Source organism: Otolemur garnettii, unplaced genomic scaffold, assembly GCF_000181295.1.
Source record: "Otolemur garnettii isolate 467f Iridium unplaced genomic scaffold, OtoGar3 scaffold00021, whole genome shotgun sequence".
In the NCBI taxonomy this organism is placed as follows: Eukaryota; Metazoa; Chordata; class Mammalia; order Primates; family Galagidae; genus Otolemur; species Otolemur garnettii.
Genome location: NW_003852416.1, coordinates 4811038 through 4831175, shown reverse-complemented (window position 1 = coordinate 4831175; position 20138 = coordinate 4811038). Strand labels below are relative to the sequence as shown.

General features: G+C 37.3%; 1 protein-coding gene across 1 annotated transcript in view; it reads right to left on the bottom strand.

The window, feature by feature from the left end:
• The window catches only part of PDZD8 (PDZ domain containing 8), a 101027-nt gene that overhangs the window by 52548 nt on the left and 28341 nt on the right, over positions 1-20138 (bottom strand). The window contains exon 2 of the mRNA XM_003787127.3: positions 10515-10637. Within this exon, the coding sequence (XP_003787175.1) occupies positions 10515-10637 (123 nt within the window). The remainder of the gene's footprint in view (positions 1-10514; positions 10638-20138) is intronic.

Genomic DNA, 20138 nt, shown 5'->3' with positions numbered 1-20138 from the left:
CAAAAGCAAAACCCCTTCTCTAAAAATAGCCGGGTATTGTGGCAGGTGCCTGTAGTCCCAGCTACCTGGGAGGCTGAAGCAACAGGATCGCTTGCGCCCCTAAGAGTTTGAGATTGCTGTGAGGTAGGGAGCTAGGATGCCACAGCATTCTACCAAGGGCAACTGAGTGAGATTGTCTCCAAATAATAATAATTAATTGTTACCACTTGGGTCAAAAATAACCAAACAAATCTGATCAAACTCAATACTAAAATAGAGAATTCACAGACAAATTCAAACTAGAAATATTTTAAAACTATAACTCCTAAAATAGCTTCTCTTTTAAACAAATTTTAAAATTTATAATATTAACAGCCTTCCCTACAGAAGAACTAAACATTTCACTATAAAATATGGACATAATGCTATCCACAGAATTAATTCTGTTTCTCCCTTCTATCAAACTTTCCCCTTGAAACTACTTCACTGAATATGTTTAAGAAGACTACATGATATCATTTAAAAGGAACTTAATTACATAATTAAATACCGTACTTTATAAAACCAAAGCAAAACTATCTATTTCTGGTTCTAGAAGGATGTCAGGAGTGGTGGCAGCATAGTTTTGAGTTTCCCTGAATCTCCCCTTAAAACCACAAAAGGAAACCAAAAAAAAAAAAACAAAAACAAAAACAAAAACAAAATTCACCAACATGTACAAGAGTAAGTGACCAACTGCTTCAGGTAACAGCAGTCAAAGTAGTCACTCAAATTTTCCCACAGACTGTAATTATAAAAACTAGATTAAAAAAAATTTAAAAGCACATTTGAAGACAACGAAGACCTTCCAAAATCAGATAGAAGCCTACTTTGAGATTAATATTTAATTATCAAAAAACTGCAAGTGGAAAGAGGTGCAAACTGACAGCTGTGGTTTTCTGACATAAGGGCACTCACTGTCCAGTCTACCACAGGGTGGGGGCTGCAGGAAAACGTTGCAGTTTGGACAGTAGAAATCTGAGGCCTTATGGACTTCAAGCATCATAAGATTGGAGTGCAAAGCCAGCAGAACAGCTAGAAATTATGGGGGAATCCTAGAAGCAAAGAAACCAGAGGGTGAGCTCCATTTCTGCTCAACTCACTGGCTGAATATTAAACAAAGGAGATCCCAGGACCCCAGTCTAGAAAGGCAGCAGTGGGAAGACAAATGCAAGAACACAGATATGAACTGCTACTGAGAGGACGGAGAAGGTGGAAGGAGTAAAGAGATGAAGTTTACAGTTCAGGAACAGGCATGTTAACTTCCCACTAGACATAAAACAAATAATCCTCAGAAGAATATAGTAGAATCCAGAGTTGCTATAACACTTTCTCTAAAATGTTAAGTTTTCAAATAAAGAAAACAGGAATGTATGACTCAGACAAAAGAACAGGCAGTCAACAGAAAATGACTTTTAACAGGCTCAGATGTTGGATTTAGCAGACTAAGACTTCTACGTAACAATTATACATATATTTGTTCAAGAATCTGAAAGAATGTATGTTCAAAGAATTAAAGGAAAATATAATAATGAATAAATAGATAGGGACTATCAAGAGAAAAACAAAACAAAATGGAAATTCTTTTTTTTTTTGAGACAGAGTCTTACTCTGTTGCCCTTGGTAGAGTGATATGGAATCACAGCTCACAGCAACATCCAACTCTTGGGCTTAAGCGATTCTCTTGCCTCAGCCTCCCAAGTAGCTGGGACTAGAGGTGCCTGTCACAACACTTGGCTATTTTTTTTTTATTGTAGTCGTCATTATTGTTTAGCTGGCCAGGGCTGGGTTTGAACCTGCCAGCTGCCAGTATGTGATTGGCGCCGTAATCACAAAATAGAAATTCTATAGCCAAAATGTATAATAAATGAAATTAAAAATGTAATAGATGAGCTCAACAGAAAACTGAAGATGGCAGAAGATGTGGCAAACTTGAAAACAGATCATGAGAATCACTTGATTCAAAAATAATTTAAAGAGACAAACAAATAGGCAAGCAAGGAAACACACACAGAATTTTATGGATCTAGGGGGAAAATGAAATGGGCCATTTCATTTACATATGTTATTACGACATATATGTAATTTAGGGTCCCATAAAAGAGGTTTTAGAAAAGGGGGAGATTAAAGAAATAGTCAAAATCCCTGAAATTTGATTGAAAATATTAATTCACAAATGCAAGAAATAAACTGAAAACAAAGCAGAAAAAAACACCTCTAGACATAGACAAAGTGCTGAAAGCCAAAGATAAGTGGAAACTTGAAGAGCAACCAGAGAAAAATGACATGTTACATTTGGAGGAGGAATGAGATTAATTACTGATTTCTCATTAGAATATGAGACTGACACAAAATACTAAATCAAAAATAAAAGGAAAATAAGGAAATTTCCAGATAAACAAAAACTGTGAGAATTAGTTGCTGGCAGACCTATACAATAAGAAATGTTAATAGAAGTTCTTCAGGCTAAAGGAAAGAAATACCAAATAACGACTCTGATTACACCACCACCAAAGTTTTTCTTTTTTTCCTTCTTTTTTTGTTTTTTAAAAGACAGGCTTTCACTCTGTTGTCCAGACTAGAGTACAGCAGCTTCATCACCGCTCGCTGCATCCTTAAACTCCTGGGTTCAAGGGATCTTCCCGCCTTAGCCTCCCTAGTAGCTGGAACTACAGGTGCACACCACCACACCTGGCCAATTGTTCCACTTTTTTGTAGAGATGGGGGTCTCACTCTTGTCTTGTTCAGGCTGGTCTTGAACTCCTGGTCTCAAGCAATCCTGGCTTAGCCTCTCAAAGAGTTAGGATTACAGGTGAGAGGCACTATACCAACCTTGTCTTCTTTTAATTTCTTTATAAGATGGGCAAAAATTTAAAGCAAAAACACTACTCAAGCAAAATACTACTAGTTTTACATACATATATACAATAACAGCACTAACAATGGAAGTATAAATGAAAAATACTGTTGTGAGGTTTCTATAGTTTGCTCAAAGTAATGTTTTATTAACTTTACACAGACTGGGAAAGCAGTTTATGTCTTCTCTTTGGTATATATGAATTATCAGAATCACTACTATTGCCCTTTTAGGCCACTATTAAGTAAAGTAAGGGTTACTTAAACACAAGCATTGGGATACTATGCAGGTCTATCTGATAACCAAGATGGGTATTACTAAGTGACTAACCCATGAGTAGCATATACAACATGGATGTACTGGACAGAAGAATGATTCATATCCTGGGACGGACAGGTGAAAGATTTCATTACCTATTCAGAATTGCATGTAATTTAAAACTTATAAATTGTTTGTTTCTGGAGTATCTCATTTAATATTTTCAGATCATTGTTGACTACAGGTAACTTAGACCATGGAAAATAAAAACATGGATGAGAGAAGGCTTGTGAACATACTGTGAGAATAAGAAGAGTAGTGGCTATATCACTGTCAGACAAAATAAATACCAAGGAACATTATGGGACACGTGGGAATCATTCATGATGATAAAAGGGTCAATATATCCAAAATAAACAAGCACCTAATAACCAAACTACATAAATGAGACAAATGCACAGTTATGGCTGAAGATTTAAACATACTGCCTTCAGTAACTGCAAAATTAGATATCCCCCCATCAGTAAATATATTAATTTGTTAATGGCAGTCCACTGGCAGTCCTCACCATGTGTTAACTTAAACTTGTGCCTAACAGAATTGTGTCCCAGCTTTGCACTGTTCTGTATGTATACAGTTTTGGTAACACAAGGGCATGCAAAGTGAGGACTGTCCATATATCCTTCTGTATAGTTTTGGGAAGCACGTTAATGCTCTAATCAGTAATTTTCAACTGGTGTGCCATTAGAGGTTCTTACGTGCACCTTAAAAATGTTTAAAGATCTGTAATTATTTTCAAAAGAAGTTCAAAGCACAGTTAAGTATATTCTTTCTTTTACTCTTTTTTTATCAACATAATTTAAATGTGCCACAGAAGTTTAACTATAGGTTCAAGTGTGCCATGAGATAAAAAGGGTTGAAAACACTGCTCCAAATATTTAAACCAAAAATCAGTAAGGCTGAAAAGGCAAGAGACCGAAACGGAAAGAAACCTGAAGCAAATGTTCAAACGAACAACATATTCACACCAAAGGGGAAACTCAATCTAAATAATTTATGAACACACTTGATCATATGCCTGCAATCTAGGTAGGGTAGAGGTGGATAGAATTGCAAATGAATCTTGAACTCCTTATAATACATATTTTTGGTGCTTTCATGAACAAAGCAATTCTGAAACTATTTGAGATAGATTAAGCAAATGAGTAAGAGCACTAATGTTGTTTGAGAGCCATGAAATACAACAAGAGGGAGGAACAAAATGGCAAGGAACACCCCCACAATGTGGACTACAATTGAAAGTACAGGTTCAATATATCCTTTATCCAAAATGCTTGAGACCAGAGGGTTTCCAATTTGGGATTTTTTGGATTTTAGAGTATTTACCTTCCATAATGAGATATTTTGGGGATGAGACCCAAGTCTAAACACAAAATTCACTTGTTTCACATATATCTTAATAGCCAGGGGGTAATTTTATCCAATACTTTTAATAGTTTTATGAATGAACAAAGTTTCTGAATGCTTAACCATCAGAAAGCAAAGGCGTCACCATGTGAAATTTTCCACTTAATGAAGTCATGTCAGCATTCAAAAAGTTCTGGATTCCTTTTTTCACTTTTTTTTTTCAATTCAATCATCGCTGTGTACATTAATGCAGTCATGGGGTACAATGTGCTGGTTTTATATACAATTTGAATATTTTCATCAAACTGGTTAACATAGCCTTCATGGCATTTTCTTAGTTATTGTGTTAAGACATTTATATTCTACACTTAGTAAGTTTTATATGTACCCTTTTAAGATACACTCCCTCCACCCACCCTCCCCCCTTCCTTCCCTTCCCTTTCCCCATATTCTTGGGTTATAATTGGAAATTCATATGAAAGCTATAAATTAGTTTCATAGGAGGACTGAGTACATTGGATACTTCTTCTTCCATTCTTGAGATACTTTGCTAAGAAGAATATGTTCCAGCTCCATCTATGTAAATATGAAGGAGATAAAACCTCCATCTTTCTTCAAGACTGCATAATATTCCACGGTGTACATATGCCACAATTTATTGACCCATTCATGGGTCAATGGGCACTTGGGCTTCTTCCATGACTTAGCAATTATGAATTAGGTTGCAATAAACATTCTGGTACAAATATCTTTGTTATAATGTGATTTTTGTCTTGAGACAGAGTCTCACTTTGTCACCCACAGAAAAGTGCTGTGGCATCACAGCTCACAGTAACCTCAAACTCTTGGGTATAAGCGATTCTCTTGCCTCAGCCTCCCAAGCAGGTGGACTACCGGCTATTTTTAGAGATGGGGTCTCGCTCTGGCTTATGATGGTCTCATCTCACACCTGCAATCCAGCCCACCTGGGCCTCCCAGAGTGCTAGGATTACAGGCATGAGCCACCACGCCAAGCCAAAGTTTTGGATTTTGGAGGTTAGGGATGTTCAGGTTATATTGCTTGAACTTGTGATTTCTAAATTATATGTGTATAGGTGCATGCATGTATATATGTAAAAGTTCATGAGCCACCGCACCAAGCCAAAGTTTTGGATTTTCAGGTTCAGGTTATATTGCTTAAACTTGTGATTTCTAAATTATATGTGTATAGGTGCATGCATGTATATATGTAAAAGTTCACATACATAAATATATTTACTCTGTAGTAGGGGTCTATGAATATATGAAGTAGCAATATACACACCCAATACCCAGATCTTGGTTTCTTTCTTTCTTTTTTTTTTTTTTTTTGCAGTTTTTGGCAGGGCTGGGTTTGAACACGCCACCTCCAGCATATGGGCTGGCGCCGTACTCCTTTGAGCCACAGGCGCCACCCGAGATCTTGGTTTCTAATACCATCCTAATACCACTAAAAAGAACCAGAGCTCTTTTTTTTTTTTTTTTTGCAGTTTTTGGCAGGGCTGGGTTTGAACACGCCACCTCCAGCATATGGGCTGGCGCCGTACTCCTTTGAGCCACAGACGCCACCCGAGATCTTGGTTTCTAATACCATCCTAATACCACTAAAAAGAACCAGAGCTCTTTGAAAAAACAGCTAATGACAGGACTAAGGAAAAGAAGATACAGGATAAACTCAGAATAGCTTGTTATACCAGAAAGTAATGAAGTCATCAAAAAAAAGAAAGAAAGAAAAAGAGAAAGAAAAAAGACAATCTGGGCACCAAGATAATTAAGGACAGTGAAAAATAGTAAACACTGAGAAAAATAAGAATTTATGAGTCCATTAATAAATGGGGAAGAACGGAAGACTCTTGGTACATGTAATAAAGTGTCAACTGCTGTGATTTTCTGTAATTATGCTATATTTAACGTTCAATTTTTTTTAAGGTGTAATTTTGTAACTCAGTAAAACAAAATAACACCCTAAAAGCTGTTGAGAAAATATAAGCTTTAGAACAGCATGAATATGACTCAGTGAAGAACTGACCTTATTTAGACTCTCCTCTTCCCTCTGAGTACAAGCTACCCTACATACACTGCTTTGGAGTACAACACTCTCATACAAAACTTTATAGCCCTTGCCTTCAATAATCATAATCGTATTTTGTTTTTAAAACAAACTTGTAGATAAAAATCAGTCCCCCCAAACATATACACTACAAGATTAGACGTCTTTTATTTGAAGATCTGTGAAAACTTCCTCTTAGAATTTGGGGCCAGAAATTTTTCTCCTAAAGTAGAAAAACACATAAAGTTTATCAGAATATAAGAGCTAAGTTTATGTGAGGTGACATATATGTTAATTAGTTTGATTTAGCTATTCCACGATGTATACATATTTCAAAACATTCTGTTGTATGCAATATATACATTATATGTGATTAAAAAATTAATATTAAAAATAAAAAATTTTTAAATGGAAAAAAGAGAGCTAAGTAATCTATCAAGTTTCCCTTGTTGCTTTAGCCACCAGAAATTTGATCTTCTCTACTCTCTATGGTTGTTTTTGATCTAATTCAGATCCTTTAAGATAGCAAACAGATAAGCTATAAAATTCTATTATTATAAATTATAGATATTTTATATTTATAAGTTATAAATTAAAAAATAATAATCTTGAAAATATGACTGAAATACTGTGAAATAATTGAACTGCTTAATAGCAGTACTATAAATATGACAATTGAGTTCATCTGTAGTTAAAAAAAAAATCAGGTTTTTTTAAATTCAAAAAATGAAACTACTCAGAATGACTGCTTTTTAAAAAAACTTGGTAAAAGCAAAGTGTTAGAATCAATTTTTACAAATAAAATTGCCTTTCCACCCCAAAGCTATTACTTGAGAAATTCAAAACTATATTTCAGATAATTAGAAAAGAACCTCCTCTCTACAGTGAGACTCTTTTAAATTAATAAAATTCAAATCCAATTCTTGAAAATACACAAAAACCTCAGAGTTTTGTTTAAAGAATTTTTCCTTAATAAATATTGCAACGATTACATTAAGACCTAATAACAGAAGCTACGACTCTGGCAGGCTTATTATATGGCAGTGACTGTAGTTTAGTTGCCTACACCTGATCATAATGACCAGCAAGGGAGCACCCGTGCCCATCTTACAATCTGTGAAACTTACCTAATGACACAACTTAGGGCACACGGCTAGGATGTGCATACTTATAACTCAACAGTCTGTATTATTTCCATTTCATATAAAATGATAGGTGTTATTTTGATCTTTCTTCCAAAAAGGGGCACTGTTCTTTGTGCTTCCACATTCTCTAGTATCTTTTTTTGCTTCAAAAATTACAACAAATCACAAAAGATGAATCTGTATTCAAAACAAGAATAACAACTGAAATAAAAATGCTTAGGTTACAGCAATCTCTCCTCTTTAGTTGAATCCTGTAAGTATGGAATCTACCTGAATTCAGAGTTCTATTTTATACTAAGAAAAATACAAGAAAGATAAAAATCTAAGAATTTAATGGGAAGAATATGGAAAGAATGTTCAGACTTCAATATGAAGGATGAGTTGAGAATAGTAACTTATTCTCTCTTTCATAAACACTTTTTAAAAAGTCAGTGATCCCCAATCTTTTTGACACTAGGGACCCATTTCATGGAAGACACAAACTGGGGTTTGCAAGTTCAGGTTTATAAAGATAGTGCCTGGAAATCTCTTTAGCTAGTATACCTGTTCTGAAGATTAACCTATCACCCAGGGAAAGGTGTTGGCTATATAACTCAAGCCTATAGGACTAACTTAAGAACAAACTGATAAAAGGACTCTTTTTCAGGCTTTCCCCTTCAACATGATTATACTCTCTAAAATACTAGTTCTATTAGTACTCTATTATACTCTCTAAAATACTATTACTCTCTAAAATACTAGTTCTTTAATTTTTGACCAGATGATAAAGTCACAAAAATCAAACATAAAAAGGCTTACAGTGAATAGTTCAGCTGTCACCTTGACCCCTGTCCATCATTATCAAATCACTTGCCTCTCTCTTTATCCTGTAAGAATTTTTATTGATTTCTCATGTCTCCATTGTGACAATTATTATATAGTTCTCTATTAAAATAAAGCAGATTATGGGTAATTCATAGATTCTATGGCTTTTCTGTGTATCATTTATTTTAATTTAACATGATCTAAATAGCCTCTGGCTACATTTTCACAATGCCTTATACAGTCTTTGATTCTTGTAGCAAGGTGTTAAGTGAGCAGTATTTTAGGTAAATCAAAAGAATAGTGAACAAAGGTGATAACAAAGTTAGTTGTTAAATAGCCACAAGCTAGCAGACATAATCAACCCACCCCACTGGCAACACTAAGGCAAAAATAACCTAGTTTTTCCTAAATACCTAGCATAGTACCTAATACATTTGTTTTATTATACATTATGGTTCTTTTCACAAAATATACAACATAGTTAATCTTTTTTTTTTTTTTTTTTTGAGACAGAGCCTCAAGCTATCCCCTGAGTAGAGTGCTATGGCATCACAGCTCACAGCAACTTCCAACTCCTGGGCTTAAGTGAGTCTCCTGCCTCCCTCTCCTGCGACCACAGGCGCCCGCTACAACACCTGGCTATTTTTTGGTTGTAGCCGTCATTGTTGTTTTTGGCAGCCCGGGCTGGATTCGAACCCTCCACCTTAGGTGTATGTGGTTGGTGCCTTAGCCACTTGAGCCACAGGCACCGAGCCTAATCTTTTTTTTGATAAAAGAATTCCTTGTCAACCAGACTTTCTAACATAAGATGCCCAGTCTTGAGTCACCCAGAACTTTAAAGCAATATTAAATATGTGATTAATACACTCAAATAGCAATGACACAAATGTATTAGGTACAAAATATAACTCTGTACTCAAGTCCTTATTTTTACTATGGGTAGGGAAAAAAAGTGATAAATATCAAGTAGACAGTACAAACAAGTGTCATAGACATGTAGTCCAAGGATAGTACACTTGGAGTGACATCGAGAAAGTAGCTTTGAGCTGTTAGGTGACAAAAATTATTTGCTTGGCCAAACTTTAATCAGGCTTCTGAATCTTCTGCCAGGCCTATTTTTGTACTTATTACAAAGTCCAGTTTTAAAAAAGGATCCCCATCCTTGACATCCGATCCTCCTTCACCATCACCCTGTTAATGAGGGATCACCCTAAAGTGTTTGCAGCAAGAATTCTGTTAGGTCACGTTAGCCAGAATTACTCTTACCCCTGATGTTTCCTCTCAGTAATTTTCTGTCCACTGACCCCCATATTACTCCTTGACTATAAATTCCCACTTGTTCATACTATATTTGGAGTTCAGCAAGTCTCTCTCTTCCATTGCAAAGCCACACTGCAGTGGGCTCTATATATACCACAATGGTCCTGATATGGTGCTTTAACAATATCATTAAATGATTTTCTCTTAACATAGCACCAGGTCCGGCGGCACCCATGGCTCAGTGAGTAGGGTGCTGGCCCCACATACCAAGGGTGGCGGGTTCAAACCTGGCCCCAGCCAAACTGCAACAAAAGACGCCATAGCAATCTACCAAGGGTGATAAAGTGAGACTCTGTCTCAAAAAAATAAAACCAAAAAAAAAAAAAAAACATAGCACCAAGTCTCCAATAGATAGAGTAAATTAAAAATAAGTCAACGGTGCATTACCCATCTAAACAATTGAAGAATAAACAACCCATTCCCTCCTGCCATTCCATGTTAAGGGTACTTTCTAAAACATGGTTTATGTTTCTTGTACGCTAGAGAAGACTAAATTTTATGAAATTAAATTTACAAATAAAGAATTTACAGGTAAATAATACAAATTAACGCAAAAATCGAGTAAAAATACTGCTTAAGTACGTTTTCACAGCACTTTCTTTCCCGTAAGGTACTAATGACAAAACAAAGAGCATACCTGCTACATTCTAACAAGGTGACTTTAAGCCGGCCTTCAGTAAGCGCCCACTGCTGCACATGGATGTGCTCTTCATCTTCTTCAAACCCTTGCAAGGTTTGGTATGGGAAAAATGGCTTAAACCTACAAAAGTAAAGATACGTCTAAATTTCTGAATAAAAGCCACACTTCAAAGCATAAGAATACATGTCCATGTGAAAAAAACACAAAACAAAACAAACACCTGAAACCACACATAGTCCACTTAACCGAATTTTACGATACTGCCCCATAACTGGCAGCAAATGGAACCTTTCCTGTGGCACCCAGAAGTTCTGGGTTTTTTTTTTTTTTTTTTTTTTTTGGGCATGTCATCTTTGATAAGGCAGGACTTTTAGAACAAATAAAAAAATATCTAGAGATAGCCAGTAGGCCCTGGAACTTAGGTGGAACAGAAGAGAGATTCCTTGTGAACCTGATGGGAAGAGTGTTCCCACAGTACAAGACCAAAATTCAAAATGCATGTACCATAGAAATAATATACAGTCCCCTTGGTATCCAGATATTCATGGGGGACTGGTTCTAGGACCAATCCTGAGGATACTAAAACCTGCAGATACTTAAGTCTGACATGAAATGGCATAATTAGTATTTGTATATAACCTATGCATATTTTCCCATATAATCTGAATCATTTCTAGATTACCTATGATATCTAATACATTATAAGTACTAGGTGTAAACAGGCATCATACCGTATTGCTTAGGGTATAATGACAAGGAAAAAAAGTGTATATGTGTTTGTTTCAGATGTAATTTTTTTTCGTGAATATTTTTAAGCCATGGTAGGTTGAATCCATGGACATAAAACCCAGAGATAAGAGGTCCAGACAGACTACAACAGACAGCGGTTAGTACATAACAAAGATAATGACAGTATCGAGAAGAATTAGCAGTAGCAAAAGTTTTCATCAGAGAAGTCTGCTATTCACCAAGCAGTATGGTAAGTATTTTACATGCATTATCTTATTTAATGTTCACACTCCTCAGGGCAGTAGGTCCTCTCTCCAAATGAAAAGAGAATTGTTCAACTTTACCCAGTCAGTAGTGAAACCAGAATGCAAGCTAGCCTGACTCCATGAAAGCCCAACTGTGTAACATCTCAGTTACCTAAGAATTATTCAGGCATTTATGTGCTCATCATTAATACTCTGGTTTTTATGGAGAAGCTTGTGCTGAGTTCTAAATTATGGGCTTTAAAAGCTTTTAATTTAAAACACAACTCATACTCTTCATTAAAGCAACATACAAAGAAAAATTGAAAGAAAAGTCAGCTTAAGGTGGGGCAGTGCCTGTGGCTCAGTAGGTAGGGCACCGGCCTCATATACTGAGGGTGGGGGGTTCAAACTCAGCCCTAGTCAAACTACAACGAAAAAATAGCTGGGCGTTGTAGTAGGTGCCTGTAGTCCCAGCTACTCGGGAGGCTGAGGCAAGAGAATGGCCTAAGCCCAAGAACTGGAGGCTGCTGTGAGCTGTGACATCACAGCACTCTACCAAGGGTGACAAAGACTCTATCTCTAAAAAAAAAAAAAGACAGCTTAAGGCCCTATAGTTTCCAATTCACCGTACATACTTGTCACTAGCTATGACATTTGCTAGCTCAAGAAGTTTTAATGGCTTCCCACTGGCCACCAAAAAAAAGTAAAAAGTTCTTAGTTTTATATTTTCATATTAAAAGTCTACCACAATTAATCTTTTGTTAATTAATCTTATTAATAAATCTTAATACAAACATTCTGGTCTGTTAATAGAATGTCACCTCCTATACCCATAAGACACTATATGTATTCCTGCCTTGGGGTCTTTCCTAACAAATGAAGGTTTTTCCTACTCCTCTAAGCCTGCCCAAATCCTCCCCCTTTCCGTACTTGGCTTCAGGTCCCAGATCACAGCGGATTACACATGCTGCATGCTGGTTTCACTCCCCCTTATCCGGCAGTCATCTAAACGGCTATGCATTTGTGCCTTGAAGTCTCAGATATAATCTAGTCTCACAATTCTCTGCAACTCTCATATGTGACAGACAAGGTGCCTAAGACACTAGCAGGACCTGAGGGTGTGTGTTGAGAGTTTTTAGAATAATCCAACACTAAAAATGAAACAAACACTTAGAATATATTAATAGCCGACTACAGTTTTTATACTGAAAGATACTGATGGGAGGGGCTGTTTTGTTTTCCTGGTAAGCAGGATTATGAAATAAACTTAATCAAGTAGGTACACAGACAAAGCTCAGTGCTTTTCTCCTGTTTCTGAACTAATATGAAAAAAAGTCCCATCAGTTTCTTTCTTTCTTTTTTTTTTGAGACAGAGCCTCAAGCTGTCGCCCTGGGTGAGTACAACGGCATTACAGCTCACAGCAACCTCCAACTCCTGGGCTCAAGCGATTCTCCTGCCTCCACCTCCCAAATAGCTGGGACTACAGGCGCCCGCCACAACACCCAGCTATTTTTTGGTTGCAGCCATAATTGTTGTGTGGTGGGCCGGGATGGATTCAAACCCCCCAGCTCAGGTGTACGTGGCTGGTGCCTTAGCCGCTTGAGCCACAGGCGCTAAGCCAGCCCCTTCAGTTTCAAGGAACTGCTATACAAATTTGCATTTGAAGACACATAATTAGGCATACTGGCACCAAATTTTTAGAGGGAAAAAAACTAGGAACTAAATTTATCATATGCTATAGCTAAGTGCTTTTAACATACAGGATTTAAGACTCTTGAACATACAACTCTGTTACTCCATAAAAAATTATAAACATAACTATATACACCCAAAACTTTGAATTTAATAACCCAAATTAGTGAAATCATAACTGCTTTAAGAATAAACTTTTCTTGTACGAAGTTGAAATTCAATTAAAAATTTCTCACAGGATTATGAGTTGAGTATTACATGACATAAAGGCAGCCTAAGGGGTTTTGCTAAGAGTGTTTATGTATAAAAATATATTAAAATCAGAAAGATATATTCCATTTAAAATGAATCCACTCAGTAGCGGGATAAAGCTGTTTGTTTAGCAAGCCAATAAATAGAATCCACACATTAACATTCCCCAAGAATTCTTGGTTTTTAAAACTTTTACGTTCAAGCCTGAAAGTATCTCATATCCACAGGAATCCACACAAGGAAGCAGGCCACCTCCATCCCTTTCATCTTCCCATCCCACCATATTATCTTTCCTTGGAATTCTTAAGTGTTTATTTGCTGTTAACCTATCACCTCAAAAACATCAGCTTTCTTACTTAGACTCCCAGAAAATTAGCCTTCTTTAACAAGCTACCTGACCTTCCTCCTGCAGAAAAGGTAAAAACTAAACTATTGACAGGAAGATCAACTTTCAGGGTGATAACAAGAGGAACTCTGTGACTTGCTCCCCAAGTCCAAAATCATTTTAAAACAAAACCAAAATCAAACCATTTAACGCTTCTGGAAATGGTCCTACGGACAATTAGCAAGCGAAAAAAACATCTATTCAAGAAAATCTACAGAAACTTGGTAAGAAAGCCAAGTTTGCAGTGTGTCCTCCTAACAAACTCAAGGGGGCAGAGACTGTACTCCAGACTGCTGCTGCCAAGAACACAGGGCTTCCTGGCCCCACCACCCACCACGCAGTTGTAGGGGCTTTCTCCCTGGGAAGAGGAGGCCATCAGCATTTCTCATCCTGCTCCTCCTGCCTCTTCCCTCACTACCTGTTACTAAGGCTAAGTTCTAGGCAAGGGTAGTAAACAACGGGGCTCCCTTCTTCAACCCACCCCTGCTTTGTGCAATGGACGGGTACCCTGGGCACAACTTATTGAGAGAATACTGGAGTCCTGACTGTCCTTGCCCTGGCTCATGATGGGAAAGACAAGCCTGGAGGACCTTAGGCTGATCTTCCTCAACCTAGTATTCCACTCCTAGAGTGGTGGTGTCATCCAGAGAGAAGCTTGCCATTCCCCCTACCCCTGTATCTCCAGAGACTTGGCTTAGATATCTTGCTGAGGGGGAAAGAATAGAGGAAGAGAAAAGTATCTCTAAATCTCTTCCCAAAAGAGCCAAGTTCATTTACAACAGACCACGAAGAAGCTCAAATCTAAAGATGTGATCAAGAACAATAGAGGTTGTGGTAAAAGGCAACTGAGAGATTCATGGATTTAAAAAAGATATATTCTGGACTGTAGGCTGCTGAGTTTGCAGGAGAGAACCAAGAAATAAGACAGGTGGAGGAGCTCTCCCAGAGTCAAAACAAAAATATCAAACACCGACCTCAGAAACTATTCCCGAAGGAGCCACGATTTGATTGGATTAATTACATTTGTAGAACATTTTATACCCAAGAGGCACAACATTAGAGACGTAACAAGGAAGTATGCTGTGCTAAAATAATATAGGCAGTCACTGGAAAATAAACCAATAACAAGCCCTAGGGGAGGAAAGACGAGTACCCAGGACTGCTACAACACATTGTCTAAAATGTCTGGTTTCCAACGAAATCTAAGAGATATTCAAAGAAATGGAAAAGTATGACCAATACAGCAGGAAAAAAAACAGAGACACAAACTACCTGTCCGAGTGACCAGATGTTGGATTTGACAGAAAGCCCTCAAAATCGCCATCATAAATGTATTCACAGAAAAATAAAGGCATGATTAACGAATTAAAAGAAGTTGCTATAGCAATATCACATAGTAAATAAAGAGTATCAATAAAGAAATAGGAATTATAAAAGAGGAAACAAATGGAGGCTCAGTGCCTACAGCACAGTGGTTACGCCACCAGCCACATGCACCAAGGCCGGTGGGTTCAAACCGGGCCTGGGGCCAGCTAAATAACAATGACAACTGCAACAAAAAAACCTGCAGTCTCAGCTACTTGGGAGCTGAGGCCAGAGAGTCACTTAAGCCCAAGAGTTTGAGGTTGGTGTGAGCTGTGATGCCATACCACTATAGTAAAGGCAATATAGTGAGACTGTCTCAAAAAAAAGAAAAGAAAAGAAAAGAAACAAGTGGAAATTCTAGAGTTGAAATGTGTAGTACTGAAGTTTTAAAAATCATTGGAAAGGCTTTGACCAGTAGATTTGAACTGGTAGAATAAAGAATTATTCTTTAGAATAATTTTTTTTAGAAGAATTTTTAGAAGAATAATTCTTCTAAAGAAGAATTTCTTTTTTTGAGACAGAGCCTCAAGCTGTACCCCTGGGTAGAGTGCCGTGGCATTACAGCTCACAGCAACCTCCAACTCCTGGGCTCAAGCAAGTCTCCTGCCTCAGCCTCCCAAGTAGCTGGGACCACAGGCGCCCGCCACAACGCCCGGCTATTTTTTGGTTGCAGCCGTCATTGTTGTTTGGCGGGTCCGGGCTGGATTCAAACCCGCCACCTTAAGTGTATGTGGCTGGCGCCTTAGCCGGTTGAGCTATAGGTGCCCAGCCAGAATTAGAGAATTTAAAGAAAGACTAACAAAGGTCATACAAGCCAAGAATCGAGAGAAAAAAGAATGAAAAACTAACTGAACTTTAGAGAAATGCAAACACCAGCAAATACAAAGCGGGAGAGCCCCCAAGAGGAGAGAGAAAGGAGCAGAAAATATATTCCAAAAAATAAGAGAGGCAGCCAGTAGACCTTAAAGCCACAAAGACCACAGAGTATATGCTTCCATTCACATGAAAATCCAGAATAGAGAACTCAATAGACACAAAAAAGTAGATTAAGGGTCGTTTAAGATTGGGGATAGGTAGATAAGATATTAGGAGAATAACAACTAAAGGTTATAGGTTTCCCTTTTCTTTTCTTTTTTTCTTCTTTCCCCTTTGTCATTTATGGGTTTTCTTACTGAGGTGATCAAAATGTTCTAAAATTAACTGTGGTAATGGCTATACATATATGTGAATATACTAAAAACCATTAAACTATAAGCTTTAACTATCATGTAGGTAAGTTGTATGGAACATGAATTATATTTCCATAAGGCTGTTTGTTAAAAAGAAAACCAACAACCTAGCTATTCAGAAATAATTTTTCTTCTTATGCTTTAAAATGTAAATGTTGTTAGAATTATCTGATTAAACAATAAATAAAACTATAAACAACATAGCTTCATTAAAACAAATTATAACCCCTTTCGCAGTTATGGAAAACGAACATTTACTGAATGGCTACCATATCAGCTGTTGACTGTATAAAGCATTTTATACTGATCTGTTCATTTAATATTTCCAATAACCTCCAAACTAGGTATTAGCACACTGTACATAAGGAAACAAGTCGTACAAATCTCATACCTGGTAAATGCAAGATCTAAAACTGGAAACTCCTAATCTGCTAAGGCTTCCATAACAGAATGCTACATTCTGGGTGGCTCTAGAGCAGTGGTTCTCAACCTTCCTAATGCCGCAACCCTTTAATACAGTTCCTAATGTTGTGGTCACCCCCAACCATAAAATTATTTTTGTTGCTACTTCATAACTAATTTTGCTACTGTTGTGAATCGTAATGTACATTTGATATGCAGGATGTATTTTCATTGTTACAAAGGGGTTGCGACCCACAGGTTGAGAAACGCTGCTCTAGAGGCTAGAAGTCCAAGATAGGTGCAACTCGGTTTGTTTTTGGTGAGGCCTCTCCCCTTGGCTTGCGTCTATCTCATACCCTTTTTTCTGTACATAGTCCTGGTATCTCTTCCTCTTTGCATAAGGATACTAGGTTTTCTGGATCATGGTGCCACCCTTACTATACACTAATACAACCCTAATTACTTCCTTAAAGACTGTAAGTCAGATACAATTATATAGAGGGTTGGAGTTTCAACATATGAATTTTGGAGAGGGATACAATTCAGTCCATGACAGAACTCAAATGTAACTCCACAGTCTGATCTGTAGCCTGAGACACTAATTTGATTACCATCCCCTGTATTCTGCTGGAATACATGCTATAAACCTAGCCTGAAGGTATCTGAGGCTCACAGTTTCACATACATTACTGCACTTGATCCTCGCAATACCATGGTAAGGCATGGGTTGCATATCATTTCCTCATTTCTTACAGTTACAGAAACAGGGTCAGGAAGAACAAAATGGCTGCTGAAGAACGTAACCTTTTATTAAAAAGTTACATGAAGATAATATGCCTGTAAAATGCGGGCATAAAGCAAGATGGAAGAAAGCAGTCCAGTAATGGATCCAAGTCAAGACAGCAATAATGACCTAAACCCAGATGACAGGTGTGTGGCAAGCCAACAGAAAACTCCACCTTGGGGCAGGTGCTGAGAGCTTCAGGGAGGAAATCTCTAAGAAATAAGGGGAATAAATAAGATAGAGGAAAGAAACGAAAAGAGAGGAGTATCTTGAAAATTCGGTTAAGGCAATCTGGAACAAGAATAAAAAAGAGGCTCAGCACCTGTAGCTCAAGCGGCTAAGGTGCCAGCCACATACACCAGAGCTGGCAGGTTTGAATCCAGCCCCAGCCTACCAAACAACAATGACAACTACAACCAAAAAATAGCCAGGCGTTGTGGTAGGTGCCTGTAGTCCCAGCTACTTGGGAGGCTAAGGCAAGAGAATCGCTTAAGCCCAGGAGTTGGAGGTTGCCCAGAGCACTCGACCCAGGGGGACAGCTTGAGGCTTTGTCTCCAAAAAAAAAAAAGAATGAAAAAAGAACTCAAATTTGACTCAAGGAACAGAGTGTTTTAGATGGCATCAAAGTTGAGAAACTGTAATACGGACAAGGAAGTATAATACTGATATTAGGCAGATCTGTATTAAACAATATTTACAGATATAATAATGTAAAAACACAGACCAAGGAAGACTTAACTATGAACAGAACATAAATGTTACCAATTATTGAATATATCAAAATGAAAAAACCCAGAAATATATAAAAATGAGTATGTAGTTCAATAAATTTTTGAAAATAGCAATATAATTATACTAAGAAAAGACAAAAGAGAAGGGAGAGAGGGTTTTACTGAGTTAAATATTCACATAACCTAGGAAGTCAATAGACAATGTCTAATGCTGTGGACTCAAGAAAGCTGTACAATACAGAGATAACACTATAATTATTAGTATAGTTAACACTTATTGAATACTTAGCATATACAAAGGCATTATATTTAATAACTAAATTTCCCACAATAATTCTAAAAGATGAGTACTATACTTAGCCCCCATTTTGAGGGAAATAAGACACAGATAGGTTAAATAACTTGCCCAAGGATAAACAGCTAGTAAGTGGTGGAACAGAGATAAAGATCAAATTAGTCCAGCTCCAGACCCTGTGTTCTTAACCAGTGTTTCTTAAAAGGTGTTAAAAGCAGAAATGTATGATTACAAATGGTTGCTTCTGAAGAGTAAGACTTAGGGCAGGAAAGGAGAAGGTTTAGGGAAATAACTGCTAATTTTGACTGTAAGTCCTTCTATTCTGTTTGATTTTTAAATTACACGCACTAGCTAAAATGAAAAGACAGACAATATCAAATGTTGGAAAGGACGCAAAACTGCTTGTGTGGACTGTTTTAACTATTTTGACAACTATGTAGCAATATCTGCTAACCCTGAAGAGACACAGCAATCCTATTTCTAGATGTAGATATACCCAACAGAAATATGCACAAATGTTCACTGAAAGAGAATATTCTGTCAACAGTAGAATGGAGGTACATGCATACACAGAAATACTCAACAGCAAATAAAAAGAACTACATCCAGAAACACGTTGCTGATCCCAAGAGGGCCAACCAGAAATAAAACAAAACAAAAAAGTCTGCATATAGTGTGATTCAATTTATATAAAATTCAACCCCGCCATCACCAAAAAAAGCAATGGTGTTAGAATAGTGGTTCCTTAAATTTTTAGGCGGTGAAGAAGAAAGTAGTGACTGGGTGGCATGTGAGGGGCTCCTTGACTGCTGGTAATATTCTTCTACTTGCTACGAATGCTGATTCCATTGGTTTGTTCACATCATAGAAATTCACTGCGCTGAATTTTTATCAGTACATTTTTCAGATGGTAAATTATTCTTTCATTTAAAGTTTAAAGAAAAATATATTTGATTTTAAAAAGTGCATTACTTTAACAAAATTTTAAAATATATAAATTTTACACCTACAAGAAAGGCTAAGTTCCAGGGGTCCTCAAACTTTTTAAACAGGGGGCCAGTTCACTGTCCCTCAGACCGGTGGAGGGCTGGACTGCAGGTCCCGGGATGAGTTGGCTGCTAAGCAGGACAGGCAGCAGAGGCAAAAACACCTAGCGGGCTGGATAAATGTCCTAGGTGGGTTGCATGTGGCCCGTGGGCCATAGTTTGAGGATGCCTGGGCTGAGCTTTCTAATATTGGAGAAAATCTTTTGTAACATCTAAAATATGCTTTTCACTTGAGGATGTCTCTTCAAGTTTGCTCTACAAGCACCTTGAGTGCCAGCTTGTGACATCTCTATCACATGGCAGCAGTAAAACTGCTAGCAAACACTGTGTTCTTTAGAGAGAAATGGTTTACTATAAACAATATAAAAACATGCTGAGGTCTAGATCTACTCTTAGCTTCAACTGGGCTTGTGTGTCCTTGCCTAGTGGATTCTGCAAGAGTTTTCAGATCAATAAAGGAAGACT